Below are 19,105 nucleotides of genomic sequence, written 5' to 3'. Positions count from 1 at the left end.
ACAGAGGGTACCGTAATGTAGCGTGTAGTGTGGGGGATCACCTTCACTACAGTAGCAATCTCAATAGGGCTTATTTTCGGGGGAGGGCTTATTTTAGAGGAATCTTACACAGTAAGGGGAGAGTTTATTTTCGGGATAGGTCTTATTATCGGGGAAACACGGTACTAACTGTGAAAAGCTCTAAGCATAGTTCCTGGCACACAGGAGACACTTTATCCATGCTTATTCCCTTCCCCTACTGGTTTAGGGTTCCTCCATCCCTCTTGTCAATCTCTCGTTTTCCACTGGCTCCTTCCCCACGGCCTGATATTGAGCATAATTGATGCTCATTTGTCCGTTCCTAATTCAGGGTGATTTCACCTGTTTCTGCTCAAGTCTGATCCTTCCCAGTAGCCTTGTGAGCTATGGCTGGCCTCCATTTACAGCTGAGGAGGGAAAGTGATCTGCCTAGGCTCACCCATCCAGGTAATGACAGCATAACTTTAAGATTCTTACCCAGGGGCCTCCCCTCTGCCACAGAATCCCTCTGGAAGGAGACTGTAGCTGATGGAGAAAGAGGAGGGGCAGTATTGTGGAGCCTTGTAGAGTCTCCTCCTTTGCATCTCAGAATGGTCTGAGGGGCTGAACTTATCACCTTGGCCCAGCAGCCCCCTTGGGTTCCCAAGATGCCTTCCCCTCAGCTTCTTGAAGAACAGATTTCTCTTCCTGCCTTTGGTAGCCCAATGGAAAAACCATCTAAATTGACAGGTGCTTCAAAGCTCATCTGACCTGGACCCTGGGGCCTTTGAAGTATATTTTAGTGTGGTTCAGTTTGAGGAAAGTAGAGTTCTCTGTGGTAGACCTAACAGAGAATTCTCTTGCTGATATAAACTAGAAATTCTCATTTTCTTTCATTTGTTTAAAAAACAACCAGCATTTATTAAGTGCCTACTGTGTGTGAGGCCCTGTGCTGAACACAAAGAAAGACAAAAAGACAGGCCCTGTTCCCAAGAAGCTCATCGTATAATGGGGGAGAGGGGGAGGCAAATAACTCTGGACAAATAGGATATATACAGGGCAAATTGGAGATAATCGTAGAGAGAAGGCATTAGCATTAAGCGGGGCAGGCTTCCTGTAGAAGGTGAGCTTTGAGCTGGGACGGAAACCAGGAGGTGGACATGAGGAGGGAAAGGATTCCAAGCAGAGGGCACAGCCAGGGAGAATGGCCAGAGTCAGGAGATTTCCAGGAACAGCCAGGAGACCAGCGCTACTAGATTTTGGAGTGTGTGGGGGTGGTGAGGGGGTAGAGTGTGAGAAGGCTAGAAAGGTAGGAGCAGGCTGGCTTGGGAAGAGTCTTTATGGGTTTTGCTCCCAGAGGTGTTAGGTAGCCCCTTGACTTCACTGAGAAGGGGGCACTGGAGGAAGATCACTGCTTAAACTCAACCTCTTCCAGACCTGGAGCTTGGGGCCCTTAGTTCTAGGCTGGTAGAGTTTGGGGAGCAAGTGTTTTCCCACCTTGATTCATTAGACCCCTAGGTGCAGGGTTGGAAATCTCACCCTTGGCCTGAAGCTGTCATGCCTTCCTTCCTTTACACCTTTCCTGTGCCTGAAGACATTGGTAGGGATTTTCCTTGCAGTGACCTTAAGCCTTCTTTCCGCTGTTCCTGGTTCTGCCCCTTTGGGGCCAAGTAGAATTAGGTTGCATCCTCCTGCACAGGGCAGCCCCTTCCCTACTTGGAGAAAGCTCCATCCTGGGCCTTCCTTGGTCTGCCAGCCATTCTACAATGTGGTTGACCCGATGGTGCCCTCCCAGGACTGGGGTCCAGAAATGAGCAACATGTTCCATGTGCAGAGGGAAGGGTCTCCTAGGCCTGTCATTTCCTGCCTCAGGCCCATGTTCCTGTTTGTTGCCTGAGGGGAGGAGCTGCAGAGGAGCTGTCCTTTGGAGGCCCTGGAAGTTCCTCACTGGGAGCCCTGCTGCCCTTGTTCCCATCATTTCTTTGGCTAACTTTTTGCAGTGAGGAGAGAGATATGTTTTATTTTTTGTTCTTGTGGCCCATCAGTGTTTTTTCAGATACTCAGAGTTTGGTTTCCTATTAGGGATCTTTTCTTTTACGTTGTGGTAGTTATTATTAATCTTCTTCTGGGTCTGCTAATTGCATTCTGCATCAGCTTGTACAAATATTCTCATGTTTCTCTGAATTCCTCATGTTAATTTTTTTCATGCTCCACAGTAACATCTAATAATATTCAACTTGGTTAGCCACTTCTCAGTTCAATAAACACCACTTTTCTTTCCAATTCTTTTTTTCTTCCTTTTTGCAGAGGGGAAGGCAGAGCAGTTGGGGTTAAGTGACTTGTCCAAGGTCACATGGCTAGTAAGTGTTAAGTGTCTGAGGCTGGATTTGAACTCAGGTCCTCCTAACTCCAGGGCTGGTGATCTATTCACTGCTTCACCTAGCTGCCCCTCTTTCCAATTCTTTAATACCATGGAGCACTGTTCCAAATATTTTGGTATATCTATCTGATCTTTGTTTTTGTTTGACTTCCTTGGGGGTATATGTCCAATAATGTAATCTCTGGACCAATGGATTTGGATGGTAGAGTCACTTTTCTTGCAGAGTTCCAAGTTGATGTCAAAAATGATTGGATCACTATACAGATCCATCAACTGTGCATGCCTCAGTGTTCCTTTCTTTCCTTCCAACCCTGACAGTTCTAATTTTTGTCATTCTGGCCAATTTGCAGGATTTGAGGTGAAACCTCAGAGTTGGTTTAAATGGTCGTTTGTGGGTTGCAGTTCTTTTTTGAAAATTATCTGTTCATAACTTCTTTGAAGAATGACCCTAGGGTCTTATTTTTAACACGTATGTGTATGTTCCTATATACATAGTTATGTGTGTCATTTTGCTATATATCTTGAATATCAGACTTTTATCAATAAATTTTAATTCTAATATTTTCTCACTTTCCAGTTTCTCTTCTCATGTGTCTTCACTGATTTTATTAATGCAAAAACTTTTTAACTTTATGCAATGGAATTTGCCTCTTTTGTGTTTTATAATTACCTCCTCTTTTTTCTAGGCTCTTTTTTTTTTATCATGGCTTTCAGGTAGTCCAATAATTTTTAAATTTTTTCTCCTAGATCTCTTTTCAATGTCAGTGGTTTTTCCAAAGAGATAGTTCACATTGCCTTCTATTTTTTCATTTGTTTGGATCTGTTTTATAGTATCTTCATTTCTTGATTTCTCATAAAGTCATTAGCTTCCATTTGCTCCATTCTAATTTTGATGGAATTATTTTCTTCAGTGAGTTTTTGAAATTCCTTTTCCATCTGGCAAATTCAGCTTTTTAAGGCATTCTTCTCCTCATTGGCTTTTTAGGCCTCTTTTGCCATTTGAGTTAGTCTTTTTTTAAGGTGTTATTTTTTTCAGTCAGGCTGTTGACTTGCATGATTTTCTTGCATCATTCTCATTTCTCTTCCCACTTTTTCTTCCACTTCTCTTATTTGATTTTCAAACTCCTTCTTGAGCTCCTCCATGGCCTGCAGTCAGTTCATATATATATTTTTAGAAGCTTTTGATGCAGGAGTTTTAACTTTGTTGTATTCTAGTTCCATGTTTTGATCCACTTTGTCCCCAAAAAAGGATTCTATAGTCTGATTGTGCTTCCTCTGTTTGCTCATCTTGCCAGCCTATTACTTGACTTTTGAGCTCTTTGCCACAGTAGAACTCTGCTTCCAGAGTAGAGAGAGCTGTGTCCCAAATTGCTGGGATTTGTGCAGCTGCTGCCAGAGCTGTTGTCAGAGCTATGAGGAGGGCGTCCTCTCTACAGCCACCACAAGCTCTGGCACACTGGCGTTCCTCACCCCAGGACTACCACCCAAGACTATGACCCAGATCCAAGCAGGCCAAAACAAGAGGGATTACCTTATGAATGGCTGCTGTAGACCAGGAGCTCCAAAGATTGCCACGTGGCAGCAGCTGCAGCCGCTGCCACCTCTTGCCCCAGGGGCAGGGACCAGACCATGCTCTTCTGTCACCCAGTTCCAACAGAGTTCCCTACTGACCTTTTACTTTCTCTTTGGCATTTATGGGTTGAGAAGTCTAGAAACCACCACAGCTGCTGGTGATTCATTCTCCTGAAATCTGCTCTGGCCTGTCTGTGCTGCTGGTCAGGGCCACCCTGGGTCTGTGCCTGTATGGCTCACGTGGGGCTACCTGCAGCGGGAGATTTGTTTGTCTCTCTCACTTGGTGGGTTCTGTAGCTCTAAAATTTGTTTAGAGTCATATTTTTACAGGTGTTGGAGATGGTTGGAGCAGGGGCTCAAGCCCCTTTACCTCCTCTTTTTAGTTAAGAATTCTCTCTCTTGGGATGGCTAGGTGGCACAGTGAATAGAGCACCAGCCCTGGAGTCAGGAGGACCTGAGTTCAAATCTGGCCTCAGACACTTGACACACTTACTAGCCGTGTGACTTTGGGCAAGTCACTTAACCCCAGTTGCCTTCCAAAAAGAAAAAAAAAAGAAAAAAGAATTCTCTCTCTTAGTTATAAAAGATGTCTCATCTCATTCTCTCTTTCTTTTTTTTTTTAAAGTTATTTTCTGTTTCTTATATCGCTGTCGGCTTCCATGTATCCCTCACCCTCATCTTCCCTGACATCCATTCCATATGACAAATAGTATTTTTGGGAGAAGAAAAAGAGGGAAAAAGTCAATACAAAAGTCCAAAAACTTGTGCCATGTGTAACACCCGTGGATCCTTTCACCTCCACAAAGGGGTGAGTTAGGGGTATCTTCTTATATCTCTTTATTCGAGTCCCACTTGATTGTTATAATTTTGTTACATTCAATTTTGATTTTTGTGGTGTCATTGTTCTTTCCATTTACATTGTTGTGGTCACTGTGTATATTTTTTTTGGTTCTGCTTACAACACTCCGCATCAGTTCATATAGCTCTTTCCATGCTTCTCTGTATTCATCATACTTATTATTTCTTACAGGGCAATGATATTCCATTACATTCATGCACCACAGTTTGTGTAGCCATTCTCTAATTGATGGACATCTATTTTGTTTCTGGTTCTTAGCTGTCACAAAAAGTGCTGCTATAAATATTTTTGACTATTTGGGGACTTGTTTCCTATTGATGGCTTTCTTAGGGTATAAGTCTAGTAATGGATGGAGTCTCGGGTTTAAAGGATATGGAATTTTAGTCTCTTTATTTTCATGATTCCAAATTGCTTTTCAAAATGGTTATACCATTTCACAGCTCCTTTAACAGTCTATTAGGGGGCAGCTGGGTGCGCAGTGGATAGAACACCAGCCCTGGAGTCAGGAATCAGAGTTCAAATTTGGCCTTAGACCCTTACTAGCTGTGTGACCCTGGGCAAGTCACTTAACCCTGATTGCCTCCAAAAAATAGAAAACAACCCCTCCCACCCCACTCCCCACCCTCCACAATGTGCTAGAATGTCTCCTCTGTTTTTTTTTTTAAGTGCTGTGGCCTTTTCTATCCATTTTAAGATGGATATTGGTAAGATATTGGTCTAAGCCTAATTTCTGCCAAACTGCTTTCTAGTTTTCCCAACAGTTTTTGTCAAAGAAGGGAATCCTCCTATTTATCAAATATTAGGCCACAGTTTTCTTGCTTCTCTTTCTGGCTTTCATAGTCTGTTCCATGATGGAGTTCCTTTTCAGTTTCTGTTTTTGTTTTTAACCCTGTACTAGATAGTTTTAATGACTACTGCCTTATAATATAGCTTAAGATCTGGCAAAATTGTACTCCCTGCAAGCACACTTTCCCCTCAGTCTTTCCCTTGTGATTCCAGACCTTTTGTTCTTGCCAATGAATTTTGTTCTTGTTTTTTTCTAGAACATCCCCTTGCTAGGTACTGCTCCCAGTGTGGCCTAATGTGTTTCTCATTAACCCTCTAGGCCCTGAGGGTTTGTGGCTTTTCTTTTTCTACATTCAGAAAATATCCCATGCCGATTTTGCCATGCATCAGAGTGAGTCTCTCCAGTCTATAGTTCACTGAGACCATCTTTTCTCCCTTTTTAAAAGCTGGAACAGCCTATGACCTTCTCTTACTCTGTGGTAGCTCTTTTATTCCCTGTGATCCCTAGAGAGCCTTCCAGGGATATGGCAAACCCAGCCAGGAGCCCCCTCCTCATTTCCTGCAGCTGGACAAAGGGGTAAATCCACTTCTTTCTCCCTCCCTCTGACCCCTCCTCTCTGTGCGATGCATTCAGTTCAGAAGAGACCCATGCCAGGAGGCCTGCTCAGATACTTCTGCTCTCCCTTCTCTCTTTTTTTTTTTTAAAGCAATTGGGGTTAAGTAACTTGCTCAAGGTTACACGGCCAGTTATTTCTGGGTGTGGTGCTAAGTATCTGAGCCCAGATTCGATCCTAGGTCATCCTGACTCTGGAGTCGGTGCTCTTACTCGATGAGCCACCTGGCCGCCCCTTCTCCCTTCTCTTGGGGCCAGGTACTGCCCACCCATGGGCTGAGTTAGGCTGCTGGCTAACACGTATTCTGAGCTTTTAAAATCATAGTTTATTTAAGTTAGAGTCTCATGTTGGAAGACTCTCCAAAAAACAGAAAGACAGAGAGTGGGGAGAGAAACCATGGAGGCAGGGAGAGAGGAGAGAAGAGGAGTGAGGAGAGGGGCAGCTAAGTGGTACGGTAGATAGTCAGGAAGACCTGAGTTCAAATCTGGCCTTGGGTGCTTACTAGCTGGGTGACCCTGGGCAAGTCACCTGACTGTATTTGCCTCTATTTCCTCACCTGTAAAATGAGCTGGAGAAGGAAATGGCAAACCCCTCCCATATCTCTTCCAAGAAAACCCCAAACGGGGTCAGGGAGAGTTGGACATGGCTAAAATGACTGCCTAACAACAACCCAAGGGTTGAAGGAGGCGGGAGATGATCTGTCCATTCATCATTGTGGTGTAAGAATGCTATCACATAACTGTGATGTGATTTTAAAGCAGCACGCTTCCTTGATCTCTTTGGTACTTGTTAGGCCTTTGCCGCTGTCTTTGACCTTTGGGGGTCTGCCAAGCACAGGGAAATAAAAATCCAGAGGAGTTGGGCCACCGCACAGCTCCATGGCTATGTCTCCCTGGACCTGTCTTCTCATACTTTCTGATACTGAAATCTCCCACCCCCTTAAATGCTCTTTCCTTCTGTTCTCTCTTCCCTCTGTCTTTCTTTCCCTGCCTTCCTGCTTCTGTCTCTTCTAGTCTCTCTCTTTCATCTCTGCTTCTGTCTGTGTTTCTCCATGTCTCTATTTTTAAAAAAAATCCTTTTTGGAGTTCCAAAAGGAGCTCCATGCACCCATTCCATTCTTTGAAGAGGCCTGGACTGTGGGGAGAAGCCTCTTGGCCAGCCAGACTCATCCCTCCCTGTCTGGGCCTCCAGGGGACTTGCCTGTTTCTGAGATAGATAGACCACAAGGGGTCCTAAGCTTCATCCACTCATATATAGGTACCCAAAAGAAAAAAAAGATGGCTCTCTGTATAGTAGCAAATCCTTCTGTGAATGAAGTCATTTCCTTGCGTTACTACCTATGGGTCTGATGTGGAGAGACAGCTGCCTCTTTGAAGGTCACTCCCTTTGCCTTCCTTGAGCTGTAGGAATGCTTTTGTCTGGAGCTTTCTAGGGCTGCCCTCTGTCAGTCTAGATCCTAAGCACCAGAGGGCCCAGTTCTCCTGCCTCCTTTCCATAGTCCTTCCTATGCCAGGCAGCCTGAGCCCTGTGGGAATCAGTATGGTGCATAGCGGCTCCTTTGTGGAAACCTGTTGGAGAAGGATGACAACAAGGCACTTAGACTTGTTCAGCTGGCAGTGTCCGGGGTGGCCCAGGCTGCTGGCCTCAGAGGTTTCTTCCAGCTCTCCATCCAGTGCTCAGTACATATGAGACCCTCTATCTCCTGCCTCCAGGCATTTTCTCTGGCTGTGTCTCACATCTGGAATTCTCTCCCTCTTTATCTCCCCCTTCTGGGCTCCCCGACTTCCTTCAAGTCCCAGTTAAAATTCCACCTTTTACAGAGAGCTTTTTCAATGCATCTTATTCTAGTGCTCTCCCTTTCTTACTTATTCCCTGTCTATCCCGTCTAGAGCTTGTTCGTACGTAAGTGTTCACATGTTGTCTCCCCTGTTAGATTGGGAGCTCCTTGAGGGCAGGAGCTGTCTCTGCTTTTCTTCAAATCCCCAGTGCTTAACACAGTGTCTGGCACATAGTAGGTGCTTAATTAACTTGCCTTAACTGTGAGTGCTCGAGATGGGAGCCACGCTGTTTGGGGTCAGTCTTCATCCTCTGCAGGGTAGCAAGGTGCCTACTCTCACTGACCAGCTATGACTCTCTCTGCTTAGAGAGGCTAATATTTTCTTGGCAGCTCCTTCCTCTCTCACATTGCTTGCTTCTTCCAGGTTTCAGGGTTTGGAGAGTCAACACAAAGCTTCCACTAGCCATCACGAAGGACGAGGAGACTCTGTCCTGTGCCCACAGAGCCCTCTGTCCATGGCATGCCCAGGGCACTAAGAGTTCTGCCCTGGGCAGACTGCCAGCAACGAGCCCAGACCAGCTGCTGAAAGGGCCCAGCCCTGGTTTTATTCATAGACCCTATAAGGAAGGAACAAGCCATTTTAGAAACCAGAAACAGGAAACATCTGACTGTAAAAATGATTTCCACTATCGTCTCAGTTTTCAGGCGTAATAAACTACCCTTCAGTGCTGCCCATGGAGGCCTTGTTCAATGGATCTGTATGATCACTGGGAGAAGGTGCCCAGCCTGGCCCATAGCACCTTCCTGCTAAGGTACATACTTTGCCAGCAGGAAGCAGTGTGCCTTGGGGTGTAGAGGCAGGAGCCCTGGCTTTTTTCTTGTAGATAATGGAGGCCAGACTCTTGATTGATTCCAGATCTCTTCCCAGAGGCTCTGGTGAGTCCCAGGTCTCAAAGCAATCAGCATAACGCCATTTGGAGGCCCTCCCCATTCGCCAGGGTCTCCCTTCCTTCACCTGGACTCTGGCCAGCTCTTTACCATGACCAGGGCAGTCAGTCACCTTCATCAGGCATGAGCCTGGCATGGGACCTGGCACAGAACTTGCTGGACATGTTCTGATTTATGCCCCGTTTGGTATCTGGACGCAGGGGGCATCCAGAAGAGTTTTCTAGGCTGTGAAGCCTTTTGAGGAATTTCAGATGATTTGATGTATTTTTTGGGGAGACACTGGGATGGAACAGAGTCTGGGAGCCAGAGGAGGGCCTGGAAGGTGGCATTATGTTTTAATAGAGCCCTCGATTAACAAGCCCAGCATGGGCTTCAGTTGTCTGCCCCTTTCAGGCAGTTATGGGACGGAACATAAGTTGCTGTCCTTGTCCCTCTTAACACAGAGCCTGTTATTCTCATAGAAATTTTTTAAAAGATGGAAAAGTGTGCATGTTAGTGATTGATCTCAGCTCAGCAGGACGAATCCATTAGTCTGATGATGGTAATAATTGGCATTTAAACAGCTCCTCAGAGTTCCTGGAGCACCTTGTGTGATTATGACTGGTGTTGAGACATACTTTTCTCTCCTTGGCAGAGACATCTGGGTTTGGGATGAGTGTATAGTGCGGCTCAGGCTTGGTGTCACTTGATGATTCTTTGTTACAAGGGATGGTGGTGGGACAAAGTGATTGATTAAAAAACCAAAGGCATGAATAAAGCTTTGAAGTCTTCCACATTGTGGTTCTCACCCACTTTTCCAGTCCTATTTTAAATGACTCCCTTTCACAAAATCTCCCTTCTAGTCAAACTGGCTTGTTGGCTGTTCTCTGTACTTAGTATATCTCCCACCCCCATACCTTTGCCCAAGTTCCACCACTTCCAAACTACCTTCCCTCCTCTCTCCTGTCCCTTAGAATTCCTAAGTTCCTTTAAAGCATAGCTGAGGTGCCCTCCTCTGAGAGACTTTCCCTGATTCTCCCTGGCAGGCTTCCCTTTTATTACTCTGAGTGTTTTTTTGTACCAACTTCTCTGTGATCTTATTGTATCCTCTCTGAAGGACATATTTTGCTGTTGTCTTCATTTCTCATGTCCAGCACCTATAGGTGCTTAACAATTGTTTGTTAGATTGAACCAAACTTAAAAAAAGAGAAGATCAGTGGTTACTGGCTTTTTCACAGGTACATTTTTTGGGGTAATAATATAAATGATTTTTTCCAAGTGTTTTGTATTTTGAAAAAAAAATGGGAGCGTTGATATATATATATATATATATGTGGGTAGGTGTTGATGTGTTTTCTGTATCAGTAAGGGCCATTGGCATCTTCCTCTCCTTCAGATATAGTGTATATCAGCATCTTGGCATGCTCACAATTGCACTGTCTCCAGCATGGCTCTCCTCTATGGGTATTTGGTCTGCTTAACTACTTTTCTTTGTGTCATTTCTACTCTCCTTTCTAAATGCGCTGGGGCCTGTGATATCAGGGTCCAAATGTCCTTTTCTGTGGTTCCAATCAATCAGTACTCTGTGCTAGGCACTGTGCTAAGTGCTGGGGATACAAAAAGAGGCAAAAAACCAGTCTCTGCCCTCAAGGAGTGCACAATCTAGTGGAAGAGATGACAAACTAATGGTTCTACTGCCCTTGCTAGAGAAAAGTTTGTTATAAAAACCTTTGTGGATCTTTTCCATTTTTCTTCTGTTATTAGTCCTTCCGTTTCCAACCACGAATGATCTTGAGGTGACTTTGCTTATTTGGGTCTCTTATCAAGGTTTCTTTAAACTGGTTTTACTCTATACTGCCTCTCTGCTCCATGAGATCATAACTATGTATAACTGTAATAATCGTGGAGAGGTGCATTGTGGGTGTCAGTAGGCACTGCCATAGGACCAGTGGGGAGCCTGGAAGAAGTACAGGAGTCCAGGTTGTCATCACGAGAATAAATGCTGAGAGTGGGCGATGGGCTGATCATGTGGCAAGGGTCAGGGTTGACAGGACAACCCAAGGAGGCAGTTGGGTGGTACAGTGGAGAAAGGGCTGTCCTTGGAGCCAGGAAAATCTGTGTTTAAATGCAGACCCACACCATGCTAGTGACCCTGGGCAAGTCACTTTGCTTCTTTGAAGCGCAGTTTCCTCCTCTGTAAACTGGATTGTTATGAGGATGAAATGAGACAACACAAACCTTAAAACACTATGTAAAATGCTAGCTACCAAGTGTTCCCCTAGTGCCTTCTCAGGGTAAAGAGAAATTGAGGCCTCTAGAATGTTGAGTGGCCCTGCACCCCTGGGGTGAACTTTGGGGAGAACATCCTGGAGGGCACACTTGAATCAATGAGATCCCAGAGTCTTCACTTGGGCATCTTCCTCTCTTTCAGACCAGCTGTCTTCTGTGACTACCTGGTCTAGGCCAACTGGTCCTTCCTCCTGTCTTTGTTCTCTTCCACACCATGTCTGGGGAAAATGACTCCTTTTAGCTCTTGTGCTTGGGCAGCAGGTCTGTGACTTTGGAAACAAGCCATTCTTTTAGCCATTGTAAGCTGTGTAAGTTATTAGCAATGTAAGCTGAATGCTCAGTTCTCTCTGGACTGGAAGGAGGGCGCACCCAACACCTGCTCAGCTCTGGCTATGTGGGTCCAGAAACACTGTTAAACAAGTGCTTCCTGCTTTTATATTGTATGTGTATTTAAAACATAATCTCCCCTTTAAAGAAAGGAACTGCATTGGAACTGTTGGAACATGATGATCCTGGAGCCTCGTTAGTTTTCCATATTAAATAAAAAGCATCCAGAAAGCTGGAATGGAATGTTAACCCACAGGATGACAGAGTCATGATCCAAAAAGATCTTGACATTGGGCTGGACCGAATAAGATGAAATTTAAAGGGGATAAATGTCAAGGCATATACTTGGGTTCAAACAGCTTCAGTGAGATATGATGGGTTGATGTTCCTAGGCAGACATTTTCTGAAAAAGACCTGATTTTTGTCCCAGTGAACTACAAGGTCAGTAGGAGTAAAGAGCATGATATAGCAGCAACCCTGCGCGCCCTCCTGCCCCCCCCAAAGAATATCATCTTTGGCTTTATAATGAGAAGGGGGAGGGTAGGGGCTGTGGGACATCACTAATTTGTTAAGACAGTACAGTTTATTTCAGTCCAATCCAATAATACTTTATGAAGCTCGCATGCAAGCACCAGACCCTGCGCTAGATGCTGAGAATATAAAACAAAACCAAAAACCACCCCTACATTCATAGAGCTACAGTCTATAGTTACCGTCTTGTAGCTTAAAATATAGACGTGACAGACTCCTGGTCAGGGATGGAATGCGCCTGGAAAAATGTAAAGCTCAGAAGTCTTGCAAATCTAATCCAAAAGGAAGGAAGGTGGTGTGGCGTGAATAGACAAAGACTTCTCCCCTAGAGACCAGCAATGGGGCAGGACAAAGGAGAGACACAGAGATACTTATCTCTTCTTTACTTCCTTCATTTATTCATTCATGTAGCTGGTATTAGTTAAGTACTTTGTGCCTGTGTGTTGATTGCTGGAGATAAATTACAAAACAAGACAAAACAAACCAAACCTGTTCCTGCCCTCTAGGGGCTTATAATGAGGACTGTATTCCCACATTAGATAACCTCCTTAAGAAGGCCCTCCTCCACTTCCTTTCCTCTCATCCTCTTCTTAACTCTCTGCATTCTGGCTTCTGGCTGGCACTCTGACATCATTCAGCCCCATCCCCGCTCTCCCAAGTTACTAGTTAGCTCTTCATTGCCAATTCTAATGGCCTTTTTTCTATCCTCATCCTTTTTGACCTCTGCAACCTTTGACATTATTGACCAGCCTCTTGTTCTGGACACACTCTTCTTTTGGGGTTTTTGTGGCCCTGCTCTCTCCTGGTACTCCTGCTCTTGTCTCCTTTGTTAGATCTTCATCTGGCCCTAACCACCAACTGTAGGTGTCCCCCAGGACCTGTGCTGGACCGTCTTCTCTTCTTCCTCTATACTATTTCACTGGGTGATCTCATCATTTCGTGGATTCAATAACCATCTCTATGCTGATGATTCTCAAATCTGCTTCTCCAGCCCTAACCTCTCTGCTGATATCCAGACCCACATCTCCACCTGTTTACTAGACATCTCAAGCCAAGTGTCCTTTAGACATTTTAAACTCAGCAGTGTCCAAAACTGAACTCATTATATACTGTCCCCCCCGCCCCTCCAAACCCTTCCTTCTCCTTAGCTTCCTTATTACTGTGGAGGGCATATCCTCCCAGTTTCTCAGGCCCACAACCTAGGTGTCATTCTTGACTTTTCACTTCACATCCAATCTGTTGCCAAGGTCTGTCACTCAGACCTTCTCAGCATCTCTTTGTGGTGTCTGCCCTTTCTCCTTCAACATTGCCACCCTCTGGTGTGGGCCCTTCTCTGTTCACACCTGGCCTATTGCCAGAGCCTGCTGATTGGCTTCTTTTCACTGTCTCTCCCCAGTGCATCTATCCTGCACTTGGCTGTCATGGTCATCTTTCTAACCCATCGCTCCAGCTATGTCTTCCATCTCCACCCCCCTCAGTAAACTCCAGGATCAGATTTGAAATCCTCTGTTGGATGCTCCAAGTCCTTCCTCACTTGCCTTCCTGATCTTTTCAGTCTTCTTGCCTCTTCTCCATCTGCCAGTGATGTTGGCCTCCTGGCTATTCTTCATCTCTGAACTCTGGGCACTTTCACTGGCTGTCGCCTATGCCTCATCTCTGTCCCTGGGTTATCTGGAGTTATTCATGTCTCAGCGAAATCCCTCCTACAAGAGGCCTCATCTCATCCTCCCTAAAGCTGCAGTCTTCTAACTGTTGATTATCTCCATTTCATCTTGTCTGCAGCTTGTTTTGCAGAGTGGTTTGCATGTTGTTCCCCCCCTCCCCCCATTGATCTCTGTCCTTTCTGGTTGACTTGACTAGTACCAGCCCAACCCCTGGCCCTTGGTGGATGCTTCCCCCTTCCCTTGCCATGTGGAGGAGGGATCAGATTTGGTCTGGACAGACTGGGGTTCTCTGGTTGAAACTTGCTTTGTAGATCTCTTTCACTTGAGGGATCTGAGCAGAGACTAGTTGACTTCTCTGGGTTGTGGCAGAGGGGCTCCTTGCCTGGGGTGGGAGTGGGGAGGCCTCGATGTCCTTGTTGGTCTACAGTTCTGTGGTTCTAGAATCACCATCATTAATGACTTGTGTCCTTCTCCTTCCCTTGTGTGCACATCTGTTGCTGAGCTAGACCATTGGGGAGAAGCCATGGTTCATGTCCTCAGGGGATCTTGCAGTCTAGGTGCATGATCTCCATGAAAGCTATGTAACCATAGGGCAGAAAGGATTGGCTGCTGTCCATCTCTGAGGAGAGGGGCCTGGGTGCAGGTGGGCATGGAGGGCCTCCCTCCTGGGGCCATCATGGTTGTCCTCCAGGGAGTGTTGGCAGCTTTGTCCCCAGTCATGGTCAGCCCGTCTGCTGGACTACTACAAGGGAGCTTAGCAGTCTGCCCTGGGCTCCAGACGGGTTTGTAGCTGGGAGAGTTACACTCGAGCTGGGTACCTGCTCTGAGGCTGGTGCCAGGCAGCACTTTGTGCTCTCTGGGCTGGGGGATGGCCGGGGAACTGAGAAGCCCACCAAAAAAGGTGAAAGCCATGAACTTATCCTCTTGTGTTGCAGATTCAGGGGCTCTTACCTTTGACTCCGGTGGACGGACACTAGGCTCAGGTACAATCTCCTTCCCCTTTTCTTCCCTTTGTGGCCCCAGGCTTGTTTCTGTCCAGGGTGGGGCTTGATGGCCGTGTTGGGAGGCAGGCAGGTCAGATGATGAGTTGCCACCAGGCCAGGCCAGGGACTTCTGAGCCTTGGAGCTGGGCAGGACTGCTGCACCCCTCTGGTTGGCCTTCAGGGCCCCAGGGAGGTTAGTGAAGGGCAGAGAGCAGCTTGCCATCCTTAGGGCTTGGTGTGGACAGTGGCTCATGTGCTTGTGTGTATGTGTTCATGTGGGGTCCCACAGGGCCTTCTGGATTTTTAGCAGGACTTAGGCAGATGGTTCATGAGAAACTGCATTCATTCCTGGGGGCCTGACCACCTTAGGTAGGAAGGAGATGGTGAGCAGGTTTAGGCCAAAGTGACCTCAGCTTCCCCCATGGTCAGAGCTGGCAGCCATGTGCTCTCAGAGGTCATCTGGGCCAGTGTTGGTCTAGCAAAGGAGCAGACAACCCAAGGGATCCTCTAATGTCCAGTGTGGATACCCACATGTCCCTGGGTATCCTCTTCCTCCTCCCCAGCCAGGGCTCAGCAGGTGTTTTTTCTCTCTGGCCTGGGCTAGCCAGTCTCTCCTAGCCAAGTCAGGGATTGAGGAGGGAGAGGCAGGGAGGAGAAGGTGGTCTTTCCTTTAGGCTTCAGAGGGCTGGCATTGCACCTTGTATATTTGGACACTTGCTTAGTGGTTAGTCTCCAGGAATGGGCCTAGTTTGAGCTGTTCCTTTCTGGGAAGGGAGGCCAAAGCTTGAATTTCTGTGCCTCAGATCTCATCTTTGGCTTGTCAGAAGGGCATGTGCCCAGACTGTGCCCTGCAGACCAGTGAAATAAGGCCAGAGGGTAGTGGAGGGCTCTCTGGAGAGGCCAATAGTCCTGACGGTTTTGGTGTAGTGGCTTACCAGAATTTCCCCTCTAGTCATAACTGAATATGTCACTGAGCCCCCTTCCTTAGGTTGAGGAAGGACATAGGCCAGAGAAGGCAGTGTCAGGGCAGAGAGTGAGCCCTTTCTGGTTGGCTCAGCCTCTGCCCCTTTTAGGATCACTCGTTGCTGGTCCAGTATCCCTTGTTAGGGCAACAGCGTTTGCCCCAGGAGTGGGTGGGGGGAGATTCTTGGGCCTCCTTGGTTCCTAGGGGCCCTATTGCTTCTAGGCCTAGACTTCCTTCCCAGAACACCAAAGGGGGCTGGGCCCACAGAAATGTTTCCTGGTGGTTTCAGCTGGTTTTCTCCTGACAGACATCAGTTTCCAAAGACACCTGAGCTGTTAATGGAATTTCCTGGCCCTGGCCTAGTCCTTTAGCCTTCATCGAGGGGAATATGGCTCACTTACCCTCCTCTCAGAAATGAAAGGTAGTCCCTTGTTGACCTGAAGGTTAGGTGTTATGGCTCCCCTACCCCAGAGTTGATAGTGAGTTTGCTGCCTTCCAACATGGTGCCTTTGTTGGGCCAAAGGCCCTGTCTAACCGCCATGCTTATCTCCTTAGGCCTCTAGCTTCCTAACTGTGCCTTGCTCCCCATGCTGCCTTCTGCTTGCTGCCTAAACTGCCGCTGCTACCACCGCCGCAGCCAGTACTAATGCCTCAGCAGTCTTGGGCAGAGACAGGGTGGGAGGGGAGGTGGGAATGGACCCTCACTTAGGATGGAACTGAGACCCTTCTTGGCTCTGGGCTGCTTCCCAGAGGTCTCAATCAGAGGGAGAAACTTGGAAGGAGTTGGTTCTGGGGTCTGTTGATGGTGGGGCCAGATGCATTTTCTGCAGAGCCTGTACACCTTAGTGTTGTCTTCATATCTTGCAGTTTCCTTTGGGCAGGGTTGGAGATGACCTGGCCCCTGGAAGCCTTTTGTGACATCTAGGAACATCATACTGAGCCCACCTCTGGGTGCAAATGAACAGGGTCTGCTGCCGTTTCTGGGTGCCCAGAACTCTGCTGCAGTGGGAGGGGCTGGGGGCTGCCCTGGGGAGCTCTTTGGGGGCCCCACACGGTGCCCGACTCAACTGCCCTCCTCCACATGAGAGGCTGCTGCCAGTGGTATTGGGGGAAGAGATCACCTATTCATCCTTCCTGTGGTTCTTGGAGTCGCCTTCACAGGTCCCAGGAGGATGTTAAAAGGCCCATTTTGTTTGGGCCTCCCAGCATGGAACAAGATGCTGGACCTTCCCCACTGAGGGAAAGCTTTCATTGTCAAACAGGAAGGAGAGAGAGGAACAATGTGGCCCTTGACTTTCTGTCTCCGCTGCCCTCAGGCCTTGCTGTGGACTCAGGACAATCCAGAACCCAGAAAGAGATGATCGATGCCCGGGCTGCCCAGGGCCCAGCACAGCCCAGTAGGTGTGGCCCCTAAGGGGACCTTTTGGTTTCTTTAAGCTCTGACTGTGCTGCTCCCCTCCCTCCCTTGCTCTTCCAGCTCTGGTTCACAATGCCTGGGGGGGGGGTCACTTGTAAGCCCCATCCCTGCTTGTGCAGGACTGGTAAGTGCTGCTCTCTGAAGGCCCAGTCCCCCTCCCCGTGGTGTGGCCAGACACATGGCAGGTGTTCAGGGAAAGTGTGAGGCATGGCATTGAGACAGAGGATGTCATGATGCCTCCAGAGAGTGGCCCAGAGGGCTCCCTGGCATTAAGCTTGCTGAGTGGGGCTGGGCCAGCATGAGTGTACTAGGCCTTCAGGCCTCTCTGGCACAATTGCTCGTTACTCTGGGACTGTCCAGCTTCAATGGCTGGGTCCACTTATTTGTCGAGGTTAGGGAATTTTCACATGTAGTTTGTCAAATTGTTTCCCCCCTCCTGTGATAAGTTTCCCTGTGATTAATTGGTCCAACTTTGTCATCTGTCTCCAAGCCTGGAAACCAAGTGGGAGAGGCTTGCTGCTTTGCCAGCCTCCCTGTGGGCTTTCCCTGCCCCCTGCCCCAACCTGTGGCTGAGCTGGCAGCTGGTGTGGAGGGCGCACTTTTCCCTTGTGTTCCTTGGCACCCTGTTGCTCTAATCAAAAACACTCTCTCCTTCCGGGGTCTCCCATTTCCAACATGGCTTTGTGTTCCATTGTGTTTATTCTGGACTCCTCCTGCCAGGCCATCCACCACACCACCATTCCCCACTCTGGGCCCCCAAACTAAAGGAGGGCAGGGTGGCCTTGGGGGCTAGGTATCTCTAAGCTCCTTACTTTCCAGGAAGGAGGCTAACTCTGAACTTGCCTGAAGCCCAAGTGATCCTGGGGGGGGGGGCCCGGGCCCAAAATTAAAAAAAAACATTTTGCAAATTTTCTCTTTCCCTTCCTTCCCCCCCCCCCCCCCCCCCCTGTCCTCGCCCCAGTCCCAACCTAGAGTAGGTCTAGGGAGAGCTCTTTAAAGCAAAGTTCCTGTTGAGGGTATCCTCAAAAGCATTCAGAGTGAACTGGGTTTAAGGTTTTGGAAAGGAAGGAATCTAACCAGTAAACCCCAATTTAAGTGGGCACCTTCTGACCAACAAAATTTACCTTCCTTTGGAGAGGAAAAGGAAGAGGAGAGGGAGGGGGAGGGGGAGAGGACGAGCTGAGTTACCCAACTAGCTGGGTCCCCATCCAGGCAGCTCAGTCTACTCACAGTTTGTGTTTTCCTTCATTCTCGAAGAGGACCATGGCATCGGGGACACGATGACATGACTAGCAGTTGACTTTGGTTTGAGAGACGGAGGGCTGTGCAAGGTCACCAGCCTCACCACCATAGGTCCCTGCCCAAGCTCCACTAGATGACTATATTTTGGGCCCTCCTGGCTTAGAATGAAAGTCAGTGGTAACTGTTTCTCTTTGGAACAGCGACCCTGAAGGTCTTCCCCTCCCAGATTGATTTTTCCCCTTTTTTTCTTTTTCTAATTAAAGGGGCCATTCCTAGACTCACTAATTAAAGAGGTCTATTCACTGAATGAGTGTTACCTCTCTCTGAGTACATGTAAAGGCCTTAGCCTAGAAGTACCAGGGTCTTCCATCACGTTCTGGGCCATCTCCAGTCATCCTGATGAATATCTGGTCACTGGATCCAGCTGGCTCTGGAGGAGAAAGTGAGGCTGGTGACCTTGCCCAGCCCTCCCTCACTGAAATCAGAGTCAACCTCCAGTCATGGCATCACCTCCCTGATGTTACAGTCTTCTTGGAGAACAAAGGACAAACGCAACGCCCTCAAAGGCCTTAACAGGGTCCCTTCTAGAATGGATGCTGAAGGTGCAAAGTTGACCTAGGGAAGAGAGCCAGCAGGGCCTTAGTCCCTCCACCACAAAGGAAGGAGAGCTGCAGAGAGATTTTTTTAAAGCCTTTTAACTATGCAGTAACAAATCTGCCAGCCCCTCAGTTACACTTTCCCAGACTGGGCAGGGAGCCAGTAGACATTTACTACAA

General features: G+C 47.5%; 1 protein-coding gene across 4 annotated transcripts in view; it reads left to right on the top strand.

Moving 5' to 3' along the window:
- LOC138165065 (CMP-N-acetylneuraminate-beta-1,4-galactoside alpha-2,3-sialyltransferase) overlaps nucleotides 1-19,105 on the top strand; it is a 144,542-nt gene that overhangs the window by 35,570 nt on the left and 89,867 nt on the right. Inside the window, exons 3-4 of one of the 4 annotated variants that reach the window (XM_069093178.1) lie at nucleotides 14,659-14,706; nucleotides 16,987-17,067. The exons of 1 other annotated variant lie outside the window; for it this stretch is intronic. In XM_069093178.1, coding sequence (XP_068949279.1) covers nucleotides 14,659-14,706; nucleotides 16,987-17,067 — 129 coding nt within the window. Of the gene's footprint in view, nucleotides 1-14,658; nucleotides 14,707-16,932; nucleotides 17,068-19,105 lie in introns of all 4 variants that reach the window. 2 more of the 4 variants (XM_069093176.1, XM_069093179.1) reach the window with 2 other exon arrangements.

Source organism: Petaurus breviceps, unplaced genomic scaffold, assembly GCF_028583685.1.
Source record: "Petaurus breviceps papuanus isolate PSGF00001 unplaced genomic scaffold, PetGlider_PUasm1.0 207, whole genome shotgun sequence".
Taxonomy (NCBI): Eukaryota; Metazoa; Chordata; class Mammalia; order Diprotodontia; family Petauridae; genus Petaurus; species Petaurus breviceps.
This window is presented reverse-complemented; position numbering and strand designations above follow the sequence as displayed.